Consider the following 27,804-nt stretch of genomic DNA (forward strand, 5'->3'; position numbering starts at 1 on the left):
GCTGCTGCCGGCAGAGACAGCGCAGTCCTGCGTGACAGCGTGAAATTAATATGATTTTGGGGGAAGCTGGCAGTGAGTAATGAGCAGCTGAAACACCTCATCCCCACCCCCTCGCCCCCCCAGACTCTTTTAACCCCTCAGCTGCTGGCATGGCATCAAAGGGAGGGAAGAGAAGGAGCTGGGTTTAAGAGAAGTAGAGAAGGGCCACGGAGCACACCTGGAATGGGATTTGCAGGGTGGATTTTGGCACAAATCTCAGTGGTGCTGCTTGTGAGCAGCCCCAGCCTGTTGAGATGCTGAGATTGGCACTCCTGGGCTTGGAAAAGTCAATATTGCTGCTTTTCCAAGTGAGGTTTCACAAAGAGATGTCAAAAAAATGAGGGGCTGAAGGAGACCCAAGTCTGTCCTCCAAACACCCCTGGGCAAGGCCCAGAGCCCACCCAGGAGGGGACAGCCTGATGTGCACAGACCACTGATGGGCAGCAGAACAAAAAGTGGTTTTCCAGCTTCTCTGGTACCTAATAAATGGGAATGTGGGCAGGAAAACCATCCCATCTTCACAGGCAGCTGATGTGAATCCCTGGATGCCTGGTAAGGGTCAGTCCCACAACACCTTCCTGAGAGGACCAGGCTCAGCAGCTTCCCCCTGGACTTAACTGCAGCAAATTTAAGATCTCCTGTCCTCTGCCAGATGCCTGGAAGTGCTCAGGATACTGCTGGGGGAGGAGGAAAGAGAGGTGAGAAGACAGATGGTCATCCTGATCTGCCTTAACTCAATTTCTTCAGGAAAAACAAGGTGCAGACAGAAATGCTGCTGGTGCCAGCAGCTGCAGAAGCCAGCACAGTTCAAAGGCCTTGGGCACAGGCACTGCCTCAGGGGAGGTGAGAGACTCTGGAATGGAAGGGCTTTAATTGCAATCACATCCCAAGGCTGAGAATCTCCCAGATTGGGAGAGGGAGAAAGGCTGCAGCAGGCATGAGGTTAAAAAAATAATGATGCAAACAGAGATGCAAATAAAGGACACGATGTCATCGTGAGGAGAAAGCTGTGATTCATTAGAGGCTTGTTCAGGACCTTCTCGTGAAGTGAGACTGAAAAATACCCACACAAGTGAAAGGTGGGGGGGGTGATGGATCAACATCACCAGCAAAGAACTGGAGTTAACAAACCCAACAGACAGAGGAATTTTAAGAGCTAGGAGATAATCATCTTGACTGTACCTTGATGAAAGGCTGAAAGACAAGCTCAAAAGTTAGTCCAGTGGAATTTCAACATTATAGACTGTGCAGTGCACCAGCTGCCAGTCCCTAAAGGGCCAACTCTGAGAATGAACAAGAACTGGCCACAATATAAGGCAAAAAAAACCCCAAATCCCATGTTTTTCCTTTCTTAGACACACACACACTCTTCTTGATTCAGACAAAAAGACACCTTGTAACACTAAGAACCCTGAGTGGGTTATTTCCAGAGACAGCACAAGCAGACTTTAGTTTTCTCCCTATGGAGAACCACCTGCCCACATCTGAATTTTTTTTGCACTGAAAAAATGGCAAAAAGCCCAAAGCAGAACCCCAGAGTGGCATTTGAACAAGACATTCCAAAAGCAGCCCCTTTTCCCACCTCACTCCACCTCCCTGAGCCCCTCCACGCTGCTGAGCTGAGGAATTTGTGTGGAAAACTAATTAAAGTTCCCTTGGGAAGCTCAGCTGGATGCCCTGGAGAGAGATGGCAGGAGTCAGGAGGAAGCAGCCCAGAAATTCCCTGCATTTGCACAGGACAAATCCAGGTGTTGGGTGGGCAGGAAAGGGACCTGGAATATATGGAGAGCCAAAAAAGGGGGAAAAAAATAAATATGAAAAACCAAGTATGTAATGAATATTCAAACCCAGGAAAGGGATGTACTGAAAAAGAAAATCTTCCTTCTGCTCTTGGAAAGAGCAACCTTTTAAAGCAACTTTGCTAAGATAACAGAGAGTTAAACATTTCCTTATCTATGTTAAACACCTTTATGATTCAAACTGAAAAACAGCCCTGCAAACCCATTTCCCTCTCCCCCACCCCGTGGCTCTCTTTGGAGAGTGGCCAAATTAAAGTGGCCACTTCCATTTCTGGGCTCTGAATATCAACCCAATTCTGCTGTGTTTGGGTTTCTAGCACACAAGGAGAAGATTTGAAGAAGGAGGGAAAAAAAAATAAAATGAGTTTAATTTATGCTGTTTGAAATAGAGCAATACAGCAGCCCAGCAGATCCCTGCATTCCCACCTGCAGCTGATGAGGCTGGTGCACATTCCTGCAAGCTGCTTCCATGAAGCTCCTGCACTCTGTATTTGCCTGTGCAACGTGCCCTGGCACTGCAGTGTGGGCATGGGAACACCAGGACTGGTCAAAGGCTGCAGGGATGCACAGCTGCATCTCCAGCTGTGCAGGAGCTCCAGGCACACAGCCCAGAGGGGTGCAAGAGCAGAGGGTGGTTCAGGAGTGCAGCCTGTGCCAGGGGTTCCCCACTGCCCAATATCCCATCCATCCCTGCCCTCTGGCAGTGGAAGCCATTCCCTGTGCTCTGTCACCCCATCCCTTGTCCCCAGTCCCTCTGCAGCTCTCCTGGAGCTCCTTGAGGCACTGGAAGGGGCTCTGAGGTCTCACTGGAACCTTCTCTCCTGCATTTCCCAGCCTGGCTCCAGTCCCTCCATCAGCTCTGGGGTCTCCTCTGGCCTCTCTCCCACAGCCCCACATGTGCTGTGGTCCCCTGGCAAAGCAAAGACAGACTGACAGCCAACAGTGGGGCTGAGCCTACAGCCAGGACAGAGGGAGCCATCAGCCAGGCAGTTTCCTTCCATCCAGAACCAAACTCAGCACATCCAAAGGTGCAATCCTTGTGAGAACCTCCAAACAGCAAGGGTGGGACCCCACAGCCCATGGGTGACAGGGACAGAGGAGGAAAAGCCCCAATCCAGAGGAGCATCCTGCAGCCCCAGAGGCAGCCAGGCTGCTCCTCAGACACTGAGCAGCCCAGCCCAGCCCTGGCATGGCAGTGAGGAGCTGGATGGGAACACAGGCACCACATCCCTTGTGCCAGCACCCTCAGGAGCAGCCCTGACCCAGCTCCCTGAAGCTCCTGGCCCAGAGCTCCCAGCACAGGCTGCACCTTGGCAAGGCAGCCCTGAAATGTTGTTATCCCCAAGGACAGGCCAAAACAAGGCTTGGGAACCCAGCCCTGGAAACTCCAGAGCAAGGCCACACTTGTGCTGGGATGCCAGGCAGCACATGATGAGCCCTGGCCTGGAGCAGGGGCCTGGGGAGGGCTTTGGAGAGCTCATGGCCCCACCTAATTCCTGGAGAACATCATGGGCTGGCCCACTCAGCACCACACCAAGCTCAGAGGCACCTTCCAGCTGTCCCTGCACCTCTGAAACACCTTCTGGTCCCTGCTGCCAGCAGTGTTTGTGGCAGCTTTCCAGCTGAGCCTGTGCCTCCAGGCAAGGAGCAATTCCCCAGCCCTTCCAGTCCTCAGGGGAGGCCACCAAGGTGGGACCCAAGCCCTGGTGGCTGCAGGGTGCCCAGCTGCCTCTCCAGGGGTTTCTGCTTCCCCAAGACTCATTTCTGGGCACTCCCTTCTTGCAAGCAGAGCCCCTGGGAGAATCAGAGGTGTCAGCCCTGTAGGGGAGTTCAGGGATTCATTCCCCTGCTCTGCCTGTTCCTTCTGCCACCCTGCCACATCAGCAGCTCTGTCCCACCTCAGGTATCTCCTCCTGGCTTCTCCCAAAGCACCTGCAGCCCCTCACAGCCCAGGGAGATGCTCCCAGGGATTTCTGCAGCTGTCCCCAAGCCCTTGGGCCACTGCCTGCAGGGGCACAGAATGGGGACAAAATTCAAGCAGCTAAGAAGCAGCAGCAATGAGTTTTGAGCCATTTCTAGCACAACATTTGAGGTTTTAAAAGTGAAACCCAGCAGTCCTGGCAGCCCTGGACATTCTGTTTGCATGGAATGCTCTAATTAACTCTGCCCAGCACTTGCTTATCAAACTCCCATGTTTTTCCTCAATTTTTTTTCTCCTCTTGTGTCTTTCACCAGCACAGATTTTCCACATCTTCAACAGGGGAAGGAGAAATTGTCTCCAGTCATGTAGACTCCATTACTGGCAGAAAGGTGTGAACAGCAAGCATGTCTGGCAGAAGGATTCATTATCCCACCGTGTCCTTTATAATGGGAAATGAAAAGCCCATTCTGGTAACTACACTTTATTATAATAGGTCAGAAGAAGTGAAAGGCATCATCTTATAAAATTAACTTCATAAAGACTGCCTTAAAAAAAAAAATCAAAAAAATAAATCTCTCTGCCAGTTTATCCACCGCATCTCCCTGCAGAGATTTTTTTTCTTCTCCCAAGTCTTGTCCCACTTCACTTTTCCCCTCCATGGTTCTTTTTCCTCCTCATCAGGCCCACACAGCTGCTTTGCCAGATGCAATCAATGCCATGTCTTTGTCAAGACAAAGAAAATAGTCAGCAAAGGAGTTGAAATTAGAAGAGACACCCACCCCAAAGGCCTCTGCAAGAAGCAGTGTTGATTTCTCTCTGGGAAAGTCAGGCTGTGCAGATCAGTGCCCCTGATTACCTGTTCTTTGCCCTGCAATACCTTTCAATTGCTACTCCGCTCACTGCTTCTTTAGGCAAACTAAAGTCCAGCCTCCCAGCTGATGATAATTTTGTGATTTAACAGCTTTGTGCAACGTGTTTGACTGCAGTTCCTGCAGGAGCAGGCAAGGGATGGCCAGAGGGATGATAAACCACCTCCCACACTGATTCCTCATCTCCCTCAGCTAACTGGCAGGGCAGGGCTGGAACTGACAATTGCTGCAAATTCCAGAGGAATCAAAGATAAAACCAAAATTCTAAGTTCTCAAACATATCCTGCAAAGAAAAGAAGGAACAACTTCATCCCCCAAACACACAGATCCAAAAACTCCATCCTTTGGTGGGATGAGCAGCAGCTCTGCCAAACTCCAAGCACACCCTGGACTGAGTCCATCCCCCAGCTTGCCTTGGATTGGGCAGGAATCCTTTAGGAAGTGTTTTTCTAAATTTTATCATTCCCTTTTTGAGGAAAATGAAACCCCCATCTCCTCAAAACATTATAAAGCACTTGCAAAACAGCCTGATTTTCAATCTGCATGGAGTTGGTGCAGCCAGAGGGAAGGAGGGTGGAAAGGGATGCTCTGAAACAAAGAGTTAATTGGAACTCCCAGTGAAGGCTGCATGGATCTCATGTGATAGATTCTTAAAGGAGCCCAATTTTCAGAAATTGCCAGGGCTCCAATCTGTGAAAATGTGGCCTTTCACAGATCTCCAATTCAGCTTGCCACGTCTAGAGTTCCTTTTGAAAAAAAAAAAAGTGTTGCCATAAAAGCCCCACAATTTGGTAGGAAAAATTAGCAGCCTTCATGGGATAGCAATCCCTTTGTCTCTCCTCCACTAACTGTGGCTCTTTGCAAAGAACTAAGCACCATTTACCTTTTGTTATTTTTCCAGGTAGTAAAGAGAAGAGTAGGATCTAATCAAGAACAAAAATGGGTGAAAAAAACACACCCACAAAAGCTAAATCTTCACACCTCGCCCAAAAGCAGCCCCTATAATTGAACAGTTCTCCCTCTGAAGAAGATAACACCTATCTTACTAAAAAAAAAAGATAAATAAATCCCTTGAGGGTGCAAGAGAGGCCAGAACCTCCAGGAGAACGTGGCAGGACATGCTCTGAACCCAGCAAAGCCACGGGGCTGGGCTGGGAGCAGGGCAGCACCCGAGGCCTGTGGAACAGCTCAAACAGGATTATTGTGCAGGAGAGGACCTGAGCTGTTGGTCAGAGCATCCCTGACTCCCCTCAAAGACTTTAACTAAGCCCCACCTTTCTCCAGTCCAGGGAGCAGAGCCTGCTGCCCCCAGATTCCAGAATGAAGAAGTTCCTCCAGGCTGCTGGAGGGACACAGGCAATGGTGCAGGGCAAGGCTGACAATTTCAGTGATGGATCCATAAAACCAAGATCCAAAAGTGTAAAATCAGCCAGGGCAGGGATCCCTGAACTGCCTGAGCTGGGCAGGCACAGCAGCTTGAAAAATCCACTCTTCAGAACACCCAGCACCCTTGGTTTGCTGCTCCAGTGCCACCTAAACCTCCTGTTTAGGGGCCATTTGAGAAGGGGGACTGAGCTCCCTGACAAAGCTCAAAGCATGGAAATATTTGTTTTGGGGGAAAAATAAATATATCTACACAAATATAATATTTTTGGAACAATATTGGCATAATCTATGTATTTTTCTGGGATAATGCATACATATATACAGTTTCTGTGTGGATGTATATAAGATATGTGTGTACATAAAATAAATACACACATATAAATTAGTGGTTTTCCCTAATTTAATATTTATTTATAAATTAATATTTATTTATTTTGAAATTAATATTTCTTGATTTTTCTGCTGCTGCTGCAGAGCTGGAAGGTGGCTGTGGAGCAGGGGAAACAACAGGGAAGATGCTCATGCTGTAAAACCTGGCCATGGGGCTGTCACCCTGTGTGGTGATGCCTGGCTGAGTGTCCTGGTGGTCCCCAGGCTGGCTGTCCCTTGCTGTCCCCAGGCTGGCTTTCCTGGGCAGGCTAAGAGTGCCCCCTGCAGCCCTGCCAGCCCTTCCACTGCCAAAGGACTGTTTGCCACTGCCAATAAATCCCTGACAAAAGCCAAAGTAAGGCAGGTTCCTAAATGCAGAGCAAAGGCAGCTGATGGAAGGGCACAAACACAGCAATCAGGAGGGTGAGGTGCTGGGCACTGCTCTGGGCTGCTCCAGAGGACTGGAGAGAAAGGAATGTCCCCCCAAGGTGCTGGTGTTGTTTTGAGGATAAAGCCCAGCTCTGAACAGCCCAGGTGAAGGAAAGGGATGCACTGAGAGTGCTGTCACCAGCTGGAAGCTGCAAAATCAATCAATGTCCCCCTGCCCCTCCTCTCCACAGCTCTGAGGTGCTAGACAGGACAGGAGGGAGGAATCCCACACCAAAAACCCCCCACAGGCTCTGTGCCTGTGATGTACAAACCCTCCCAGTGCCTTGAACTTCACCTCAGTCCCAGCTTTGCTGGCTCCAGCTTTGCCAGGGTCACGTCTGTGCCTCGGAGTGTTGGGATTTAAATTAGCAGAGCTCCACGTGCTGAGGAAACTCAGCATGGGCACTGGCAGCTCAGGGGCTCTGCCTGAATCCCTCAGGGCAGGATTGAAGCAAAATGCTTCAACAAAAACCTTTTGCTCTTCTAGAGGTATTTACTTGTGACCATCATCACACCCCTGTCCAAAAGGCAAGTCATGCTTTGCCTTTAGTGAAATCCCTGGAATTCATCCCAAATGAGTGCTGGAACACAGAGCTTTCCTCCCAGCCACACAGGAAGCACAGATAAAGGAGGTGCAATTCCATCAACACAGGGAAACACAAAAATCACTGCCAGGGGCTTTGCACTGCATGGCCTGAGCGGGTTTTAAAGGGTTAAGAAATACCCCAGAAATGTGACAAAATCACCCAACTTCTGCTAGGACAGGCCCACAGAGGCCACCTCCCAGCACAGCACCCTGTGGCAGAAAAATCAACAATTCCTGCAAACCAAGGGCAGAGCAGGGACCACAGCCTGGGGCAGTGAGCAAAACACTCCTGGGAGCAGCAAAGATGCCTTCCCTTTTACAAAGTCCCACTTATTTTTCAGGATGGAACAAGGCTTAAAATCACACCACAAAAGGCTTAGGATTACAGAGAACACAGAGGTGATCCCAAAATCCCTGTTTTCTTCCACAAAGACAAGAAAAAAATTCACATTATTTACAAAGGGAGAAAGACCCTGTATGAAAATCACAGCAGCTCCACCCCAGGGTGACCCACAGAGCCAACAAAGCACTTTCCTACCTGAAGAGCTCCCTGATTTCCCTGACAGTGGCCTGGAAGGGGATGTTTCTGACCAGAATCTTGGAAGTTTTCTGCTTCTTGGCAGTCTGTTTCTTCCTGGCTGACTTCACAGCAGGCCTGGAAGGCAACAGGAAGGGCAGGTGAAGACTGGGAGCAGCAAAGTCCTTTTGAACTGTGGCTCCCTCAGGATTTGGAATGTGGAAAATTGAGGCACCAGCTCACCCTGGCATCCTGGGCTGTGCCAGAGGCAATGCCACACAGGACACCAAGAAGGATCAAATTCCAAACACCCTTAAATCCTACATCTGGAAGTGAAACAGCCCATCTTGCTCCAGCTGAGGTCCTCATCTCACATTTGCCACATCTGTCACCAAATCTTGCCTTTTAATTGTCAGGAGAATGCATTAATGAATATATTTTTTAAAATAAGCTTAATATAAGCTAATTTTGATTCTTTTTCTTCCTGGCTTATAAAACAGTACATGAAATTTTGTAACAGAGTATAAATTATTTATTTTTTTTACCTGTGGAATTGTATTGCATTTGGACAAGGTCAGAATTTACCTAACACAAAAGACAGCAGCTTATTCCATACAGCAAAGCACTTCCCATTGTGGCCTGGATACCTGCTGGAGGGATTTTCAAACTCAAACTGGATAAAAATGGTTTAATGAAAGAACTGAAATACAAAGTGCAGACACAGGAGCTGTCAGACTGCCTGTGGTCCCCAGGAACCAGATTTTCAAACAAATTTTGACATTTGATATCATTTGATATCACTTCCAGTAGAGTTTCCAGAGTGTCTGAAGGACAGTGTTATGTGCCAACACTGAAGTAGTACCTGGATTAATTTGCAGCTTTACAGTTGGAATATTCTGTACTGAGTAAGAACAAGGAAGGAATCCCTAAAAACTGAGGCTAATTCTATGTAAATTCACCCACAAGTAACCTTCTCCTCTGTGCCTGATTGCCCAGAGCAAAGGAGCTAAATCCAAACTTGTATTTCAAGCAAGAAACTTGCTTTTGTCTTGATTTGATCAGAATATTATTCTTAAACTCCTCTTCTCTCAGATGAACAGGTAAAAGACTTCATTACCCAGAGAAGATTTCTCTCCAAGAACTTTTTAAACCCCTGGGAACTTGCAGTGCTGCCTGAACTGCCACCAAAACAGGATTTTTCCTTGAGCAGGGAAGAAAACTCTGCAAGGTTCTCACTTTGGGTTCATTTTTGGGGTCCCACTTCAGCTTATTCCCTTTTTTTTTTTTTTTTTTTCCCTTCCTTTCAAGCACAACTGAGTCAGTAAAGCAGAGCAAAGGCTGATGTGGTCACACCCCTCAGGCTGCAGGTGCTGGGGAAGAAGGGGAGAAGCTGCCAAGGATTACTGCAGCTGCAATGTTACTGAGGGGAGAGGTGAGCCTCACCTGACAGCTCTCTCTGACAGCTTCACTTCCAGCTTATGGCCATCCACAGTGCAGCCCTGGGAGTGCAAACAAAGAAACAGCAGGGAAAAAAAGGATGTCACTAATAGCAATAAATATACAGAAGAATTAGAAGTCAAAGCAGCACTAAATTAACATTAATCAGCATTTGTTCTGTGAGGGGATATCTGGGTCTCTGCCCCCTACAAGGGGCACCTGACAGGAAAACTCATGAAAATTCAATCCTTGCACATCTTCTGGGATTTCCACTTTGGATCAGCACTAAGAAACACACTTCTCCACACCCTGGCCCATTTTAGAGGCTTCTCCACCTGTCCAGTGCAGCCCTGAGAGCTCAGCTGCCTGTGGCAGTGCCAGGCTGAAGCCAATCTCTGCAGAGAAGGGCAGAGGGGCAGGCTCAGGCTCACCTGGAGCTGGCGCAGGGCTCTCTGGGCACTCTCTGCCTTCTTGTACTCCACAAAGCCAAAGCCCATGGAAAGCAAAGTGCCTGGCAGGAGAGAAAGGGACTTGGTAAGGAAGCAGTGATGGTGTAAGATATAAAAACAAACCAGGAGCAAGCACTGATTGCCAAAAGTGGGGGGGAGAAAAGCTTAACATGCCATAAAAAGGGCCAGCCTGTCCATGGCTGACCTCATGAGCAGCCCTGGCTGAGATTTTTGAGCAAGGCTCTGCTCTGGACCAGCTGGTTTTGGTGCTGATATGAAGAGGAGATAACAGATGTTGCAGACAAAACCAATGTTTTGCTTTGTATCATCTCAGTGCAGCTTCCTTAAACAAAACACTGCAAAGCAACTGCTGGTCCCAGTCAGGGGAAGAGATGCTGTTGTGGAGACAGACATCCCATAAACTGGAGTGAGTGGGCACTTCCACGACAAAGGAGAGCCATCCTTCCCCTCCCTGCCCAGCCAAGGCCTGCAGTCCCACCACACCCCTGAGCAACATGCTGCCTAACAGCAGCCATAATTAAGGGACAATTAATAATGAGGGGAGAAAACAACACCCATTTTCAATTTCAGAGCCTCAGCAGTGGCAGAGTGTGGGATGACCCCAGTGCCTGAAGGGATCAGGTGCTGCAAGACCAGCCCATGCTTGGTGCTGCCTGCTCACACCCACGAGCAGAACTGAAGGATTCACTTTATTTTTTTATCTCCCAGCAGACCTGAGTTTTTAAATATCACATCTCAAGGCAACTCTGTCAAGGGGAAATGCCACAAAGCTGTGCAGCTCCCAGAGAGAAGCCCCAGCCAGCACTTGCCTTAATCCAAGTCCTCAGGAAGTGAGAGCAGCCAACAACAGGCACAGCCACTCATCCCTGCAGCCTGGGGGGCTCAGGGCTGGCAGGGAGAAGGCAAACCCAGCCCACTCAGCACAGCTCTCAGCCAGGCATCCTTGAGGATCTGGCCATTTGCAGGATAATGAAGGGTTTAATCATCACAGAGCAGCCTGCATCCCACTCTCCTCTGTGATCCTGAAGGAGTTTGGCTTCTCCCATCTCAAGATCTCAAGAGAAGGCCACATCTCCACAAATGCCACAATGGAGTTTAACCTTCTAGACCCAGCCCTGGGGGAAGGTTTGGCTGCTGCTTGCAGCCATTTCCACGGGAACACTTCTGGAAGCACTGAGGATTTTGCCAGCAGGAGCACAAATGCTCAGCCAGATGAGTGCTGAAGCAACGCCACACCTGAGCCCTCAGCTCAGCTGGGGGAAGGAATTGAACAGCAACATCTAGAGTACCTGCTTTGTCTTTCTTCTTGGATATTGTGCAGCTCTTCAGGGCTCCCACTTTGGAGAACGTCTGCAAGGAATTGGGACACGTGATTCAGTTCCCTTTGTCACAGGCTTGCAACTCCACTGCCAAGGTGGCCCTGTGCCACCCAGCCCCACCTCCCCCAGCACACACCTGCCAGCACTGCAGCTGAGCCCTGCCCCATCAAATTGTTTCTGTACAAATACACACACAGAGTTTGAAAGGTATCAAGGCAGGTGTGCCCAGAACCCTCCACTGCCCCTCAGGGAGTGCAGAGATCTGAGGTGGCTCTGGAGGAACACTCTGGATTACAAGATGCCCCAGCCAGGTGCTGCCTGGGTGGATGCTGCCTGTCCCCAGAACACAGCTCTTCCCAAAAAATGGGAGGCCTAGAGGGCAGCAAACTGGTAATTTGACTCCCTTGTAAAGCTAGAAAAAGAAGAGGGGACAAGTCCCAGCCCTGCTTTGGGTATTTATTTGTCCACAGCTGGAGCAGAGTCTCCACAGAGGTCCAGGATGCTTGGGCCATGGCATTTTGTATGGGTACAAGAAATTCCAGCTGCTTTTCCTTAGTTTGGTATTACCACCCCAGATAACTTCAGGAATGCCACTCTCTCTCCTCAGTGTTTATTGAGGTGAAGCAGCATGAGGCAGCTCACTGTCAGCAGAAGCTGAGAGGAAAAGCTTCTGCTTTCTTCTTTCACAGATTTCTTCCTGTGACACTCAGAAATCACCATTTATTTATTCATTCTCTGCCTCTCACACACCAAGCAGTGGCAGAGCTGCAGCAGTGCCTGTCCCAAGGAGGAGCATTACAGAAAACATGGCAAATCAGCAATGTTAGGAGATTTCCTACTGCCTCCACCTGTCTCTAGGTGGAATTAAACCCCACCAAAACTGCTCCAGATGCATTTGTCTTAACTGACACCTGGAGTGATGTTCCCAGTCCCAGCAGAACCCAGTGCTCTCTCATCCCCCACCAGATCCCACTGGCTGCAGCTGAAATCCTTTAAACACTGTGTCCCTACTGCTCACCTCCTTCAGTGTGTCTTCTGTGGTGGCAAAGTTCAGGTTTTTGATGAACAAGGTACAACCAGGAATATTTTCTTCTTCTTCTTCCTCCTCCTCCTCCTCTTCTTCCTGTGCTGCTGCTTCCTCTGAGTCTTTTATAGCTTCACCTGAACCAAGAAGAATAAACCCAACTTTGTAAGAGCAACAAAGCCAAATTTTGGGGGAGCTGCCCACTCAGACTGTGGGGGAGTTTTAGGAGGGGGGGAAAGGTGATGTATTTAGGGAGGGAAGATCAGCCCTCACAGTGGGAGGTCACCCAGACAAAACATATCCTGGGGCTTGACACAAGCCCAGAGAAACACAGAGACCCCAGCAAGTCAGCCAGAGTTCTTACCTGGTACCAGCCCTGCTTCACCCTCCTTCCCTGGAACCCCAGAGTTCTTTTTCTGAGGGGCTGGGCTCAGGAAAACCCCCACTGGAGCCCACTCCAGATACAAGGGCACAGAATGAAACTGTAAAGAGAAGACAGAAGAGAAATGATGAGTGAAGGGCAAGGCCTGAAGGAAAAACTCTGCTCTCAGCTTCATTTTCACCTCACTCTGTAATGAAAAACAGCAGTGGAAAAGCTGAGTGACCTTTGCAAGTGGCTAAACTCTGTCACAAAAGGATCCAGCCTTATAGGACCAGAGCCTAAACTCTCTGTCAGGTAAGGATCCAGCCTTACAGGACCAGAGCCTAAACTCTGTCACAAAAGGACCCAGCCTTACAGGAGCCCAGCCTGCCATGGTCACCCCTGGATTGCGAAAGGGAAAAGAAACCCTCCAGCTGTGTCACAGCCCCCTCTTCCAGCATCCTCTGCAGGCTGAGCCCTGCTCTGCTGTACCAGGCACCTCCCTAAACCCAAAGGGCACAGCCTGGAAGGTCAGTGCCTCTGGGATGCCACCCTTCCCACACTCCCTGTGCCCCTCACGCTCAGAGTGAGCCCTCCTGCAGCTCCCCAAGTCACCAAGACCCCCCTCCCCAGGCAGTGCCCCCACCTTGGAGTAGGCCAGCCTGGTGAAGGCTTGCTTGGCCTCTGTGGGCTCCAGGAACTCCACGATGGCTGTGATGCCTCCCTCTGGCAGCAGCACCCGGCCCAGGCCCCCGTGCTGGCCAAAGAGCTCCTCCAGCTCCAGGGCGCTCGTGCCGGCCGGCAGGTTCTTCACCAGGATCACTGTCCTGCTCCTCTCACCTGCAGCCTGACACAGCCAGCAGGGAAAGAAAGAACAGGGCATGGAAGAGAGCAAATCCAGCAGTTTTCTAACTGGAGACTTCAGACCCAACAGGCTGTGCTCTCCCTCTCTCTGTGTCACTCCTCTCCCAGATCCAAAAGGACTGACAAACACTCCCTGGAAAATCCACATCTCGTGGATGGAGGTGTCAGCTGCAGATCCACAGGGCTCCTTCCCTGCCCACCACCCTAATGCCATCACATTATGGATTTCACCCATCCTGAGAGCCACTGCCTTTTCAAATGGATACATTTCCTGTCAAATTCATATTTTCTGAAAAATCCCTTCGGCCATGATTTTCTCCTGGGAAGCTGAGAAGCCTCAGAGAAATGGAAAACAATTCTTATCTCATTTGCTTCTCCTGTGTGGTGCTCACATGTGGAATGTGTTTGGAGATTGTTTACCAACAGGTGATTGTTCCATTGGATTCTGCTGTGAGTTGTTTTGACTCTTTGGCCAATCAGGGCCAAGCTGTGTCAGGGCTCTGGAGAGAGTCACCAGTTTTCATTATTATCTTTTAGCCTTCTGTAAATATCCTTTCATTAGTTAGTTTAGTATTCTTTAATATAATTTAGTATTATAAAATAATAAATTAGCCTTCTGAGAACATGGAGTCAGATTCATCGTTCCTTCCTGCCATGGGGCACCCCACAATTACAGTAATCTCCTAACTCATCAGGGAGGGCTCAAGATGTTGAGGATTTAAGTACCAATTTCCAAGAGAGCTGAGAACACCAGGACTAGACGAGGTGGATCCCCCCTGGTGCCTCCAGCTGAGCCTCTCACCTGGCTGAAGGAATCCAGGCTGACTCCGTTTTCCATGAGGAACCGCCGGATTTCCTGGACCAGCTCCGTTTCTCCCAGAGCCACTCTCACTGCCACGCTGTCTTTGCCCTCCTGCAGGCAAGAATTCAGTCACCTGCTGCTCTCAGAAGCACAGGCAAAGGGAATGTGACAGGCAGCTGGAGGGTAAAATGCTCCAGCTCCTCTGCAGCTGCTGGAAATTGTGCTGTTGGAATTCAAAGACCCAAAGTAAAATGAAATTTCCAGGAAGGATCTGATTTTTAGGGTGTAAATTCCCACCAACTTCTAGTTTGTAGAAATGCAAAATTCAGGCATGGGAAAGCAGAGTGGGAAGGAAGGCTGGGGACCAAGGGACCAATAGGCTCAGACCCCACAGAGCTGCTACAGCACCAGAGGCTCAGCCTGTGGGGTGCCCATGGATGCACGGAGAATCCTGTGCAAGACAAGGCCTTGGCCACAAAGAAACAGGCAGGAAAGTGATGTCCCAGCCCAGCTGATCCATCCCAAGCCAACTCACAGCATCCAGCACTTGGCTTTTGGCAGCATTGTACTTGTGGGCCATGGCATCAGCCACAGCGTTTGTGCCCACGAAGAGCGCGTTCCAGTTGTGGGAGCTGGTAAGAGAAAACACAGCCAGGGTCAGTCACGGGCCCTCCAGCCCAAAATCCTGGGGAAAAGCAGCTCTGAGCACCACCATGGACAGGCAGGATGAGGAGAAAGGGAAAGAAGGGTGGGAGATCTCTAGAGAAGGGACAGGATGAGGGAGATGTGACTGGAGAGCAAACAGAAGCAGTGCAGGCAGTGAGCTCTGCTCCCCCAGACCTCACTGGCCACAGCTCTGCAGCTGAGTTCAGCCTCAGAGCAACACACCTTTCCAACTGCTTTCCTAAACCCACAAAGCCCATACAGGCAAGGCTGCACCCTTTTCCCTTCAAGATAGAAGGTATCAGCCACTTCTTTCAAACTGATTGGTCACACATCAAGAAAAAGCCTCTACAAGCTCTAGAATTACAGGTGGCCAAGCAGAGGAGAAAAGCCCAACTGATCTGAAACCACCCCCCTGAAGAGTTACAGAATCAGACTAACTCTTATTTGAGAAGTAACTCCTACCCCAGCCATTCACATTTCTGCTGCTCACTGAGCTACTGCAGCTACTTGGGCAGAGGAGCTGGGGAGGTAAGAGAGAAAGGAAACAGATCTGCACAGCAAATGCTTCATGAACTCTGGGAATCTCCACAGCCCCTGGGAAAATCCCACATGCATTCCTGGGAATCTGGCAGCTTGTGTTGTACCTGGCACTGTTGGCTTTGTCCTTGGCCTCTTTGCTTTTTTTGTAGGAGGAAGATTCTTCTGCATCTCCATCCTCCACTTTTTCCTTTTTGATCGTGGAGGGTAAAAGATGCATCATTCTGCCCTGCAAGACAGGAAGGAGAGGTCCAGCAGCTCTGGAATAATCCACAGATGTCCACATGAAAGAAATTTCCTGGCACCTTTCCCAGTCAGACAGCCTTGGTGGAAGGAGGGAATTTTCCTTCCCAAAGGAGCCACAACTAAAAGTCAAAGTGGCCACACAGCTGAGACAGACTCAGAGCTCTTTCCCCACCTGCACAAGGATTTTGGTGTCTGCAAAGCTGCTCAAACCAAGCTACTCTACCAAAATAACCTGCAGGAGAGCCTCAACCTTTTTAACAAAGCCCAGAATCAAACTCTCAGCCACGTTCCCACCAAGCATTCCCAGCAGCTGCCATCCAAAGCAGAAGAAAACATCAGAGCTGTACCTGGAACACCTGCCCATCCAGCTCTGCCAGGGCCTTCACAGCATGCTCAGGGATCATGTAGGTGATGAAAGCAAATCCTTTGGGCTTCTTGGTGAGTTTGTCAATGGGGAAGTGGATCTCTGAGAGGGGTCCTGCAGGAGGCAAGGCTTGGTGGTCACATATGTCCCTGCACAGCTCTGAACTGGCACCTCCCAGACACAACCAGCGAGGAGGGGAGCAGCTCTGGAGGGGTGCTGAGCCACCAGCCTGGGCCAGGAGCTGCAGAGGGACAAGGAGGGCCCAGCACAAGCACCCCAAGTCCAGGTGTGGCAGCTCATGGGCTCTGACAGGTGACACAAACCAGGCAGGCTCTGAGCAGCTGCCTTCACCTTCAGTCAGGGATAAACACCTCCACAGCCTCACCCTCTCTGCCCCAGGATGCCAAGAGAACCTTCAATGTGTTTGATTTGGAGGTAGAAGAGGAAACCTCAAACTTACACCCCAAGTTTGGGATTTCAAGTGGATCTGAAGGGTTCACCTCTAACCTGCAGGGAGCCTCCTGCCAAGCAAACTCAAACTATCACACCAGAAAATAAAGATGATGGGAGCTGGGCCATGTCCAAGAGATGTGGGACACAGAGCTTTGTCCATCCCCACCCAGCAGGAAAACCTCTGGACAAAGGAAGGACATTGCCCTGCAAGTCCCAGTCCCGTGGCAAACACTCACCATACTTTGAAAAGATCTTCTCCAAGTCCTCCTCAGTGCTGGTGAAAGGCAGATTCCTGACAAAGAGTCTCCCTGATTCAGACAAGTCCTCTTCCTCCTCATCATCTCTCAGTGTCCTTTGCCAGGGCTGGTGCTCAGGTTTTGCTGGGACAGTTTCTTTTGGGGTGTTCCTGCACCGGGAAACCTCCACACAGCGTCCACCTAACCAAAGAACACACAGGGACCCTGGATGCTTCCCAAGGCCATGAGCAAACAACACCCAGGTGCAAATGATGCCTTGAGAGGCTGCCCAGAGCAGAGGCTAGGCAGTGTTAAAGGAGTAAAGGAGGTATTGATTAAAAAGGCCTTCAAAGGATACACCTTGGGCTGTAAAAGAGCCCAGGCGAGGCTACAGCCTCAGGTCATGAGTTTTCACACTTTTATAAAAGTTTTGGTCCATTGACATATTGGGGTTAATTGTCCAACTACACCTTCAGGTTATGAAGTCCCATCCTCCCAGACTGCTCTCCTCAATCTGCTGCTGTTTATACTTTTTGGGCCTGAACTGGGAAAGGATTGTTGTGGCTAACTAAGCTGTGAGGAGAACTTGCTATGAAGTTCAGAGTTATATAATAATGCAGTACAGAATCTGGATAATGTGAAAGCTAAAACTTAAAGCATCACAAAGAGCTCAGTGTTAGACACAATTACAGCCCCAGAGGCTCTGAGCAGGACTCAAAAATAAGGGGGAGGTGGGGGCTGTAAGAGGCAGTCTTCATAAAAATCAGGGTATCAACCCCAGCCCCCTTTCCTTTCAGAGAGCCCCAGCCTGTCTGTGCCAGCCCACACAATATTTGCAAACAGAATTTCAGGAGTTACTCCAAGGGTTAGGCCAGGCCCAGGGCTCCAGCCCAGCCTTGCAGCACTGTCTGTACAAAGCTGCACCCCAGCAGTGTTATTTTTACCCCAACAAGAACCACCTCAAGCACACGGCAAAGCACGAGGGCCCCCAAACCCCACTGCTGTCACAGCACCTGGTTTATCCCAAGGAACAACCCCCCCCATGAGCCTGGGAAAAACTCCAATCACAGGAGCTACTTGTGCAGGGAACACTCGAGCAGCTGAGCTCCCAGGCTGGAATGAGGAGAACAAACAGCCCTTACCCAGGAATTCTTTTTTCCGCTTCAAGGCCCTTTGCATTTCTGCTTCACTCTTCAAGTCAACAAAGATGTAACCTTGGAGGAAGGGAAGGTTCAACTGAGCATCATGTGGGGAACACACAGAGCCACTAATTGGGTAATTAAGGGTGAATTGGGCTTGCTCTAATATAGATTCCTATAGATGGAGCATTCAGCTCCCATGGAAAGTTTCAATCCAGCCTGGAGATGACGATGGCAGACTGGAAGGCTGCCTTTTCAAAGCTTGTTCTTTACATACAAATCACAAAAACTTTACTTGGCAGCTGGAGGAGGCTTTCACAGGTGCCTCTGAGAGCAAATAAAAGGTGCATCCGTTGTTGGACTATTAAAGGAAAAGAGCACACAGCAAAGCTCCAAGGACCTGCTCCCAGGAATCAGCACAGTGCCCTGGGCTGCTGCAGCTATCCCAGAGGAACAGACTTTTCCTTGGCATGGTTTGGGGTGTTTAGGATAAAGTTCTGGATGCAGCTCAATAAAAAAAAGCTCCTGCAGCTACTCCAAAGGGAGCCCAGCCAAGATTCCTCTGCCCAGGGCATCCTGTGGACAGCAAGTAGGGCAGGAGAGCTGCAAAGTCACAGAAAGGTCTCCAAGAATCAGGCCACGAGCCAGGGATGTGGAACTGCAGACTAAAAGAGCAGAGGGGTGACCAAGGGGTGCCCTAACTCACAGATCCCACCTCCCTTCCACACACAGCTCTTACCTGAGTTCTTCCCCTGGGCCTTTTTTCCCATCCGGATTGCCACTGGCTTCAGAGGGAAGAAAAATTCCCGAATTTTTTGCTGTGGGAAGAATCAGAATTGTTTGAATAATTCTCAAATACAGGAAGCAGCAAGTTGCAGGCTTAGGTTTTTACATATAAAACCCCCAGATCTCTGCACAAAGACAGTTCAGACGTTGCCCTGATCACCCACAAAGGCCTCAAAGGAGAGAGAAGTGAAAGGTTTCTGCCAACATCCTGGAGAGGTACACTCTGAGACACCTCTGGGCCTCCCTCCCTCCTCCCCAGCTGGGAAACCACACTTGCCTCAGTGATGTTGGAGGGGGCCCCACGAAGTTTCACTGTGAAGGGAGTGCTGGCTTCCCCTGAGCTGGCCTGGCTCTGCACAGAGGAGGGGGGAGAAAAGGGAGAAAAAGCTGAATGAAAGAACAGAAATCACAGCACAACCAGCTGGGCATGGCCAGCAAACAGGAGGCTGAAGAGTGGCAGGGAATATCAGGAGATGCCCACAGCTGCAGCAGCCTGGGGCAGGAGGTGCCAGCTGAAGGTGCACTGCCATGAAAAGCTGAGCTCTGCTTTTCCAGGACAGCATTTCCTGAAAAAAGCCTCTGAGAAGGGCAGCAGCATCACTTATCTGGAAGCCCCATCTTTGGGAATTCAGTCAGCCCTGAGGGGATTCAGTGAAATTTGTAAATGGGTCACACCAAGAAGGCCAAGAAAGCTGGTACCCAGTGGGGCCTGCAGCCTTCCCAGGCTGTCAGCTCGTTCTGCAGGGACTGACTGACAGCTGCTATCCACAAAGCTGCTGCTTCAAACAAGACAAATCTAATCCAGCTGTACCTCTGGTGTGGATCCTTTTTTCTTCTTCCCCACTGGTGTTTTTTGCTCTGTTTGTTGGGCTTTTGGCTTCCCTCTTTTCTCAGGGTGGGTTTCTGCAATGCCTGAATCCTCCTCAGTCTCACTTTCCTCCTCCTCAGTCTCTGTTTCTTCCTCTGTACTGGATGAGGAGGAAGAATCCTTCACCACTTTAGATTTCAGGTAATCCATATCTGAGAGGTCTCTGCTGGTAGCTGCCTTCTTCCCTGGCAGAGAGGAGAGAGAAGTTTTTTTCACACAGATGCTGCTGCTCTCCCCCCAGGCCAGGAAAAAGCTGAGAACTGGCACAATCATGGCCACCACCTCCTTATCCTCCACCTTTTCCATGGGAAAGGTTTCAGAACAGCAGAGCAATTTCATCTTGGCATTCCCAGACTGACAGCCTGGATTTCAAAGCAACAGTTCATGTAGAAAACACGTTAGAAAGGGGTTTGAGGTACTCCAGGACCAAGTATTTTGTCACAATTTTAAGTAAATATCCCAAGCAGGCCTCAGAGAAGGGTTTGAAGTGTTTGGTTGTACAGGGAAAAGGACACAATCACACCTGGATTTGAGTTACCCAAGGAGAGATGAGGAGCAGGAGGGAAAACATCACCCACTCCACCAGAACAGAGAAGGACATCCCATGGAGGGAGGGAGGGAGAAAAGCTCCAAACCCACACCCATCCCTGCTGCAGGAACACTGCATCCTAAATTACACCCACCAGGCTGTGAGTGTCCAGAGAGAAGCCACCACTCCAGATTTGCTCTCAGGAGCCAAGGCACTGAACCCTGTCCCTTCCCCCCAACCCTGGCAGGCCCAGTTTCCAGAAACATCCATCAAAGGCACAGCAGACAAGTTCCAGCCACCCACAGGCTCCTAAAGCACAGAAACCACATCCAGCCCTGGAGATGAAAGGGGCTGCAAGAAGGAAAACACTCAAGGAAAGCTGTGACACAGGGAAAGCACAATGGCACCCCCAGATATCACACACTGCATTTTGCCACAGCTCCCCACATCTGGGGAAACAACCAGGCATTCCCAGCACACAGAAAGGTGAGAGCCAACCCTGCTGGTGACACTGAGTGCAATGCTGTCACTCCCTGGGACAGGAGCCGTGTGACTGACACAAGCAAAGGGTGACAGCTCCCTCGGGTACCTTTAAGCTCCTCCTCATCCTCAGAGGGTTCATCCCCACCCTCACTCAGCTCCTCAGACTCTTCAGAGTCAAAGTTCAGGTAATCAGCTGCTCCTGCTGCTGCCTTTCCCTTCTTGGGCTCCTCTGCCAAAGTGTCATTAGCCCAGGTGGCCACCTGGGACCTCTTCTGGTGAACCACCAAGAACTCCTGGAATGTTTTATCTTCCTTCAGCTGTGGGAAAGAAAAAAGACAAGCTGTGAGGAGAGACTCATAGTGAATCTGAAATCCAAGATATCACCTCATCTCCAGCAGAGTAAAACCAGAATCCCTTAAGGGGAGCTCAATTTATACTGACAAGGTGATTAAAGTCTTCTCAAGGTGTCTCATCCCTACTCTTTTTTATAACTGCTGTTTAGAAAGTACTTTACAGAGGAAAACAAAACAATAAAAAGAGAAAAAAAAAAAAGAAAAAACCCAGTTAAGTTAAATGTGACACAACTCACACATGGTTAAACCCCAGCAGTGCTGAAACAGAGCAGACCTGGGTGCAGTGTGTGCTCACAGGAGCAGCTGACCATTAAAACCCCACGTTGGGGTTGTTAAAATGATTTTTTTATGATAGAACTGGGCTGTCCCAGCCTGAATTAACAGCCTGGGAAGCAGGACAGAAAGAACTATTCAGCAGCAAGAATGCAGGGACAGCAATCCAACCTCTACTCACCTCCTTTAAGTTATCCACTGGGTCTTTCTTCTTTTTATCCTTGGGAAAAAAGGCCAGAAAGGTTTATTAGAAACACAGGCAATTCCAGGTAAGCCAACAGCACAGGGGACAGAGACCCTGAGGCAGGAAACACCAGCACCAGGACTCCAGAATCTGCTGTCCCAGCTGCTCTGTCCCCTTCCCCACAGCCCCACTGGCACTGACAGCAGAGCCCCAGGAATCAGGCAGGACTCACTTTCTTTGTGGCTGCACTTGCCAAGGGCTCCTTGCTCTGCTTCTCTGGGGCAGGGGCCTTCTGAGAGTGCTTGCTCCAGGCTTTGGGCTTTGTAGGGTCACCAAAGGACTTGCAGAGCTCCACCTGGAATGAGTCAGGGCTGTAACTGCTGGGTAAGCTCCCTCAGGAGTTACTGTAACCCTGGTGGGATGGAGGGAGGGTGCAGGAACAGCTTTGAAAAGCACCGAGCTGCACATTCAATCACCATGGGAGAGTCAGGAGTGCACAGGCACACAATCCCAGGATGGCAAGGGGACTTAAAGTGCCACCCCCTGCCATGGGCAGGGACACATTCCACCAGCCCAGGCTGCTCCAAGCCCTGTCCAGCCTGGCCTTGGGCACTGCCAGGGATCCAGGGGCAGCCCCAGCTGCTCTGGGCACACTGTGCCAGGGCCTGACCTCCCTCCCAGGGAAGAATCCCCTCCCTGAGATGCCATTCCCTGGGAACTCCAGGGGGATATCTCTGGAGGTCAGCTCACTGTGACTCTGGAAGTGTCTATGAAGCTTTTGTTGAAGTGGTTCAGGGCTGTTTGAGCCTCATCCTCAGACTTGTAGCCAATGAAGCCGAATTTCCGGAACCTTCCATCCTTGGTGTACTTCAGGCAGCAGTCAGTGAGAGTGCCAAAGGCAGCAAAGAGCTTCCTGAAACGCTCCTCCTTCATCTGGGAAAGGAGGGAGGGCAGCACAAAGGGAAATCAGCCCCACGGAGCCTCTGAGGACAAGGCCAACCCAGCATGTTCTGCCTCAAAGGGCTTCTGGAAAGCTGCAGGAAGCCCACTGTGCACCTAATCCCCACTTCAGCCACCACATCCCTTCACGTTCCCTCCGAATCCACAGGCGGGGATGGGGAGCAGGGCGGGATCCCGCCGGGCACAGCAGCACCGAGGGCACCGGCACCCAACCCCGGACACGAGGGGGGCACAGTGACCACAACGATCCCCTGCCCGCCCTGAGGGGGTGTCACCTGCCAGCCCATGGCCCTCAAGCTGATCCCTGCACCTTCCTGACCGCTCCAGGAGCTCTCCCACCATCCTCCCCCAGAAGTGTCCCCACGTTCCGCATCCCAGCACTGACCGCAACCCCTCACAGCCCCTTCCCCCGGGACATCTCGCCGCTCCCCCTCCAAAACCTCATCCTCCCATCACTTCAGACCCTCTCTCCCGGCAGGTCTCCCCGCTCTCCCCATCCCCACCACACGCTCCCCTCCTGGTGCCTTTCCCTGCATCAGCGCCCTCAGACCCATCCTAGGCCCAGAACGGCCCCTGAACTCCCAGCACCGCACAGAGCCTCACCCCGTTAGGGAGATTCTTCACGATAAGTCGCGACATGGCAGCGACAGACACCAAGCAGAAAGCACTCAGCGCCGCGCACGCCGCCCCATGGGCGCCGCCATTTTATCCGGGTCACGTGGTCTGTGTGCGGCACCGCGCGTGCGCAGGGCGGGACCCGGATGTTGGTCCTTAGCAACGGCCCCTTAGCAACGGGGCCTGCAGGGCTGGGGGCCGCGGGAGCGTCCGTGGGGCACCGGGGACACGGACCGGCGAGGAGGGGAGGCGGCAGGATGAGGGGAGGCTGGTCAACCCCGGGTTTCCCCGCAGAGCGGGCTGCAGCCTCCCGGGCCGTCCGCGCTGCTCGGCGGGGCCGCAGGAGGGAGCTCCGCGCCCGTCTCTCCCGGCTCCGGGCGGTCGCTGAGCCAAAGGCCATCCAGAGGTGTCGAGTTTGTGGGGGGATGGCGTAGAGAGCCTCGATGTCACCCCATAAAGTCATGCAGAAGGGGGAGAGAGGGTCTAGTCCAGGGAAAATCTGGATCCCTGGGTGTATTCAAGGTGCCAGGTTGGACAGGGCTTAGGGCAGCCTGAGATAGCAGAAGGTGTCCCTGCCATGGCAGGGGATGGAGTGAGATGAGATTTAAGGTCCCTTCAAATCCAAACCATTCTGTGATTCTGTGAATAAAAGCAGATTCCCTCCAAGGAACGGCTAAATAACCCCAGAGCCAGAGGATGCTGTGCTGTGAGAGCTCCAAAGGATCAAAGAGAGCCAAAGTCATGGAATAAAAACAATCCCTGGAGGGTTACTGAACTCTGCAGGATGAGCACCACCCCCAGCTTCCTCCTGAGGGACAGCTCCCATGTCTGCTGTGCCCCGAGGGAACGGCTGCAGCTGTGCCAGGGGGAAATCAGGTGGGGTTTTGGGAAAAGCTTCTTCCCCCCAGAGGGGCCAGGAGATGGACTCTGTGATCCTTGTGGGTCCCTTCCAACTCTCTATTTTATGCTACCACGGCCCGTTGCTGGAGGCTGAGTGTATCAGGGGGAGCAGAACTGTTCTTCAAGCATCTCCTCCTGCTCAGAGCCCTCAGCCCTGTCCGTCTGTCTTACAGCTGGAAATCCAAACTACACCCTCATTCCCGGAGGAGGGTGCTGGGGAGAGCTCTGAGCTCCAGCACCAGCCCTCAGCCCCTCTCCCCATGGTCTGGAGTCACCCCAGGGATAACTGGAGCAATTCCAGCCCCTCACTCCCTCTCCTGATGGCCCTTGGAGGCTGCTCCAGCTGGCTGAGCCAGCAGGGACACAGGGCAGGAACGCTCTGGGGGAGGACACACAGTGTCCTGGCAGGAATGGGGTGCAGCCCCTGCTCTCCCGGGGGGAACAGCAAGGGAAATGCATTTTCCAGGAGGCAGAGCAGAGCCAAGGCCAGGCTCAGGGCAGGGGGAGCAGGAGGCAGTGTGTCACCATGATATTTTATGAAAAATCCCTTCGCCAGGATTTCTTCTCCTGGGAAGCTTCAGCTTCTCCCTGTCTTGCTGCTTTGGAATGTGATTTGGAGAACTGTTTACCCAGCATGTGAATTGTTCTATATTAATGACCAATCCCAGTCCAGCTGTGTCGGGACTCTGGTCAGTCGTGGGTTTTTATTATTCATTCTTGGCTGGCCTTTCTCTTTCTTTAGTATAGTTGTAGTATATAATTTCATATAATATAGTATAGTATAATATATAGTACAGTATAATACAATATATAGTATAGTATAATATATAGTATAATATAGTACAATATTTATAATAATATATGCTATATAATATGGAAAAATAATGTAATGTAATGTAATGTAATGTAATGTAATGTAATGTAATGTAATGTAATGTAAGGTAATGTAATAATATAATATAATATAATATAATATAATATAATATAATATAATATAATATAATATAATATAATATAATATATATAATATAATATAATATAATATAATATAATATAATATAATATAATATAATATAATATAATATAATGTAATATAATGTAATATAATATAATATATATAATATAATATAATGTAATATAATACAATGTAATATAATGTAATATAATATATAATGTAATATAATATAATATATAATGTAATATAATGTAATACAATGTAATATAATGTAATATAATGTAATATAATATATAATGTAATGTAATACAATGTAATATAATATATAATGTAATATAATGTAATATAATATCAGCCTTCTGAGAACTTGGAGTCAAATTCTCACTCTCACCTCGTCCTGGGGACCCCCCAACACCACAGCAGTGGGAATGCCATCAGTGTCCTGCTCAGAGTGCACACACAGCCCCTGTCCCCCCCAGCCCTGATGGGGGCTGGCAGGGGAGCTGCTCCTCTGTCCGTGAGGTGTCACAGCACAGGGACCCAGCTCCCTCCCTCCCCCCCCGCCCTCTGCTCCTGCCCTGTCCTTGGCCATCGGGGCTGTCAGGGCTGTCACTGGCCGCGAAGGCTGGCACTGACAGGACCCTGACGCCATCACTAACGCATCCAGACCTTGCCCTTGTCACTGCTGTCCTCTCCGAGACACTTGTCCCCTGTGTGCCTGCCCGTGTCCTCCTCACCTGCTGCGTGCAGCTGGCAGCAGTGCCCACGCTGCCCAGGCAGGGCTGCCCTGGCCTGCTCCTGCCCCCTGAGGGGCTGGGCAGGGATGGACCCTGCCTGTGTCCGACCCCTCTGCTCTGGGCACCTGCCACCACAGCTGCACCTGCAGCCTCCTTCTTGCCTTTTCTGCCATCAGGGGGGATTTTGCCCACGTGCTGCCGGTGTGACCCCTAAGGATGCCCTGGAGCAGCAAGAGATCTCTCTCTTCTCACTCCCAGCAGTGCTTAACTGAGACCAGGTACCCACTGACTCCTGATTCCAGTGGCCATGCAGGAATGTGGCCAATCCTGGTCTCACTTAATTGAAAACAACTGATTTTATCCCTCCCCTGCACATGCAGAGCTGCAGTACAGAAGCACAAGATTTACACACACCAAATTCAGGTTTGATTTCCTTTGTGGGTTCTGCTCCTCGGGGTGGATCAAGAATTTAAGTTTGCAAATGAAAGAGTGGGAACATCCTTTTTCTGGAGAGCTGGGGATTTTAAGGGGATCAGGGAGATCTGCCCCTTCAGCAGGTGGCTGTGCTGCACCACGGAAGGTCCTTCCCCAAGGCAGCCTCAGTTCCAACCTGAGATCCCAGCCCTGGGAACGAGGGAAGCTGAGGCCCTGTCCTGAGAAAGCTCAAAGGACATTCAGGAAAGTTCCCATTGCTTGAATGGCTGCTCTGAGAATCATCCTTAACCCTTCTGCTGCTGGCACAGAGCAGGGGCAGGGGCCAGACCAGGCACTGTAGAGCCAGTGTGGATGGTTCACGTGGGCAGGTCACCCACACATGCTCTAAAACAGAGTCAGAGTGAAAGTCAATCATTTGGGATGTTTTTCCCCATGGGAACGATTGGCTTTGATGGTGGCATTGTGTCCCAGTGTCACTGTGTGTCACCTGTCCCCACAGCAGTGCTGGGGTGGCTGCAGGTGGCAGCTGGGGGGGCAGGGAAGGAAAAGGGCTGTGCCAGCCTTTGCTCCCTGAAGTGCCTGAGAGCAGCAGGAGGCAGAGGGTGACTGGGAGGTGACAAGCCCAGCAAAGGTGACACATCCCCCCCGCTGGGTGCTGTCCAGAGAGAGCCCCACGTCTGCCTGCTGTCCCCCAGTCCATGCTGGGGTGCCCACAGACTGGTGGCAGGGTCCAGGTGACAACTGTGCCCTCTCCCTCGCTCTGCAGACCCATGCTGGGCACAGAGGGGCACCCGGGGCAGTGTCAGACAGGGCCTTGGCAGATTCCCCGTGCCAAAGAGCAGGGGTCAGCTGGCTCTGAGGGACTATTATGGGCTGTCTGCAGCCAAGGAACTGAACTTTGCAAAGCAGGGCACCACGGGGTCAGGGCCATCTCTCTGTGGGCAGAGGGACAAAGGGACCTTGTGCTCCGGGTTTGAGGGCACCAGGGGGAAAAGTGCTGCTGAGGAGGAGAGGAAGAAGAGAAAGGAGCTGCTGCAGAGCCTGTCTGCCCCTGGCTGGGAGAAGGCAGAGGTCAGCTGCAAGGCTGCTGTGCTGTTTGGAGAGGTGCTTCTCTCGCTCTGTGCCCAAAGGGGCACCGGAGGTTCCTCCTGACTTCTCCAGGTGTCACTCGTGCCATGCCAGGCAGCAGAGCTGTGACCCCGAGCCAGAGCAGCTGCTGTGCTGTGGTGTCCTGCCCTGGCCAGCCTGGCACTGCCAGCCCTGTGAGAAGGACGAGCACAGCCCCGGGGTGCCCTTCATGCCTGTCGGATCGGGAGCGCCTCGGCCACCACTGGACGCTTCTGGAGGTGAACGGGGAAGGTAAAAATCCCTCTGAGCCGGGGTCACCTTGGCTGTGACAGACTCCCCCACACCAGGCAGCCTCTCTGGTGCTCACAGGATGCTGCTGAGCAGCTCTGGGGGCTGTGGGGGTTCCCAGTGTACCCACAGCCCCCCATGGCAGAAAGCACGGGAGGTGCTCGGTTTCCTTGGCACCCAGACCTTGAGTCCTTCTCTTTTCTTTCAAATGTGGGAAATGAGAATTCAGCCTCAGGGGGTTACTGCAGAGGACTGTCACCTGGCTGAGGACCATCCACTGACTAAATTCACCCACAGACAGCAGCAAGGACAGGGATGAATGGGGTCAGCAACACTCACAGCCTGCTTTTGGTGTGCTGGCCCTGCTTCAGTGGGTACCATTATTTTAATAATGGTATTAATAATATTTTAATACCATTATTTTAGCACCACAGGAAATGCTCCCTGAACCTCCTCAGTTCTGCTGCTGGAAACATTAAATTTTGGGAGGGGAGATGGCCAGAGCCTCCTTGTGTGAGCAGATTGTCCTGACAGTCC

General features: G+C 50.9%; 1 protein-coding gene across 1 annotated transcript in view; it reads right to left on the reverse strand.

Moving 5' to 3' along the window:
* RBM19 (RNA binding motif protein 19) overlaps positions 1-23,000 on the reverse strand; it is a 52,436-nt gene extending 29,436 nt beyond the window's left edge. The window contains exons 1-21 of the mRNA XM_018916519.3: positions 22,873-23,000; positions 22,060-22,242; positions 21,542-21,664; positions 21,307-21,345; positions 20,606-20,816; positions 19,431-19,672; positions 18,897-18,971; positions 18,573-18,651; positions 17,837-17,908; positions 16,695-16,895; positions 15,989-16,119; positions 15,503-15,624; positions 14,728-14,824; positions 14,193-14,303; positions 13,173-13,373; positions 12,530-12,647; positions 12,160-12,302; positions 11,112-11,172; positions 9,784-9,863; positions 9,359-9,414; positions 7,937-8,053 (exon numbers count right to left, since the gene is read on the reverse strand). Of these exons, the coding sequence (XP_018772064.2) occupies positions 7,937-8,053; positions 9,359-9,414; positions 9,784-9,863; positions 11,112-11,172; positions 12,160-12,302; positions 12,530-12,647; positions 13,173-13,373; positions 14,193-14,303; positions 14,728-14,824; positions 15,503-15,624; positions 15,989-16,119; positions 16,695-16,895; positions 17,837-17,908; positions 18,573-18,651; positions 18,897-18,971; positions 19,431-19,672; positions 20,606-20,816; positions 21,307-21,345; positions 21,542-21,664; positions 22,060-22,242; positions 22,873-22,908 (2,498 nt within the window). The 5' untranslated portion in view covers positions 22,909-23,000. The remainder of the gene's footprint in view (positions 1-7,936; positions 8,054-9,358; positions 9,415-9,783; positions 9,864-11,111; positions 11,173-12,159; positions 12,303-12,529; positions 12,648-13,172; positions 13,374-14,192; positions 14,304-14,727; positions 14,825-15,502; positions 15,625-15,988; positions 16,120-16,694; positions 16,896-17,836; positions 17,909-18,572; positions 18,652-18,896; positions 18,972-19,430; positions 19,673-20,605; positions 20,817-21,306; positions 21,346-21,541; positions 21,665-22,059; positions 22,243-22,872) is intronic.
* Positions 23,001-27,804: the final 4,804 nt, after the last annotated feature.

This window comes from Serinus canaria, chromosome 15 (assembly GCF_022539315.1).
Source record: "Serinus canaria isolate serCan28SL12 chromosome 15, serCan2020, whole genome shotgun sequence".
Classification (NCBI taxonomy): Eukaryota; Metazoa; Chordata; class Aves; order Passeriformes; family Fringillidae; genus Serinus; species Serinus canaria.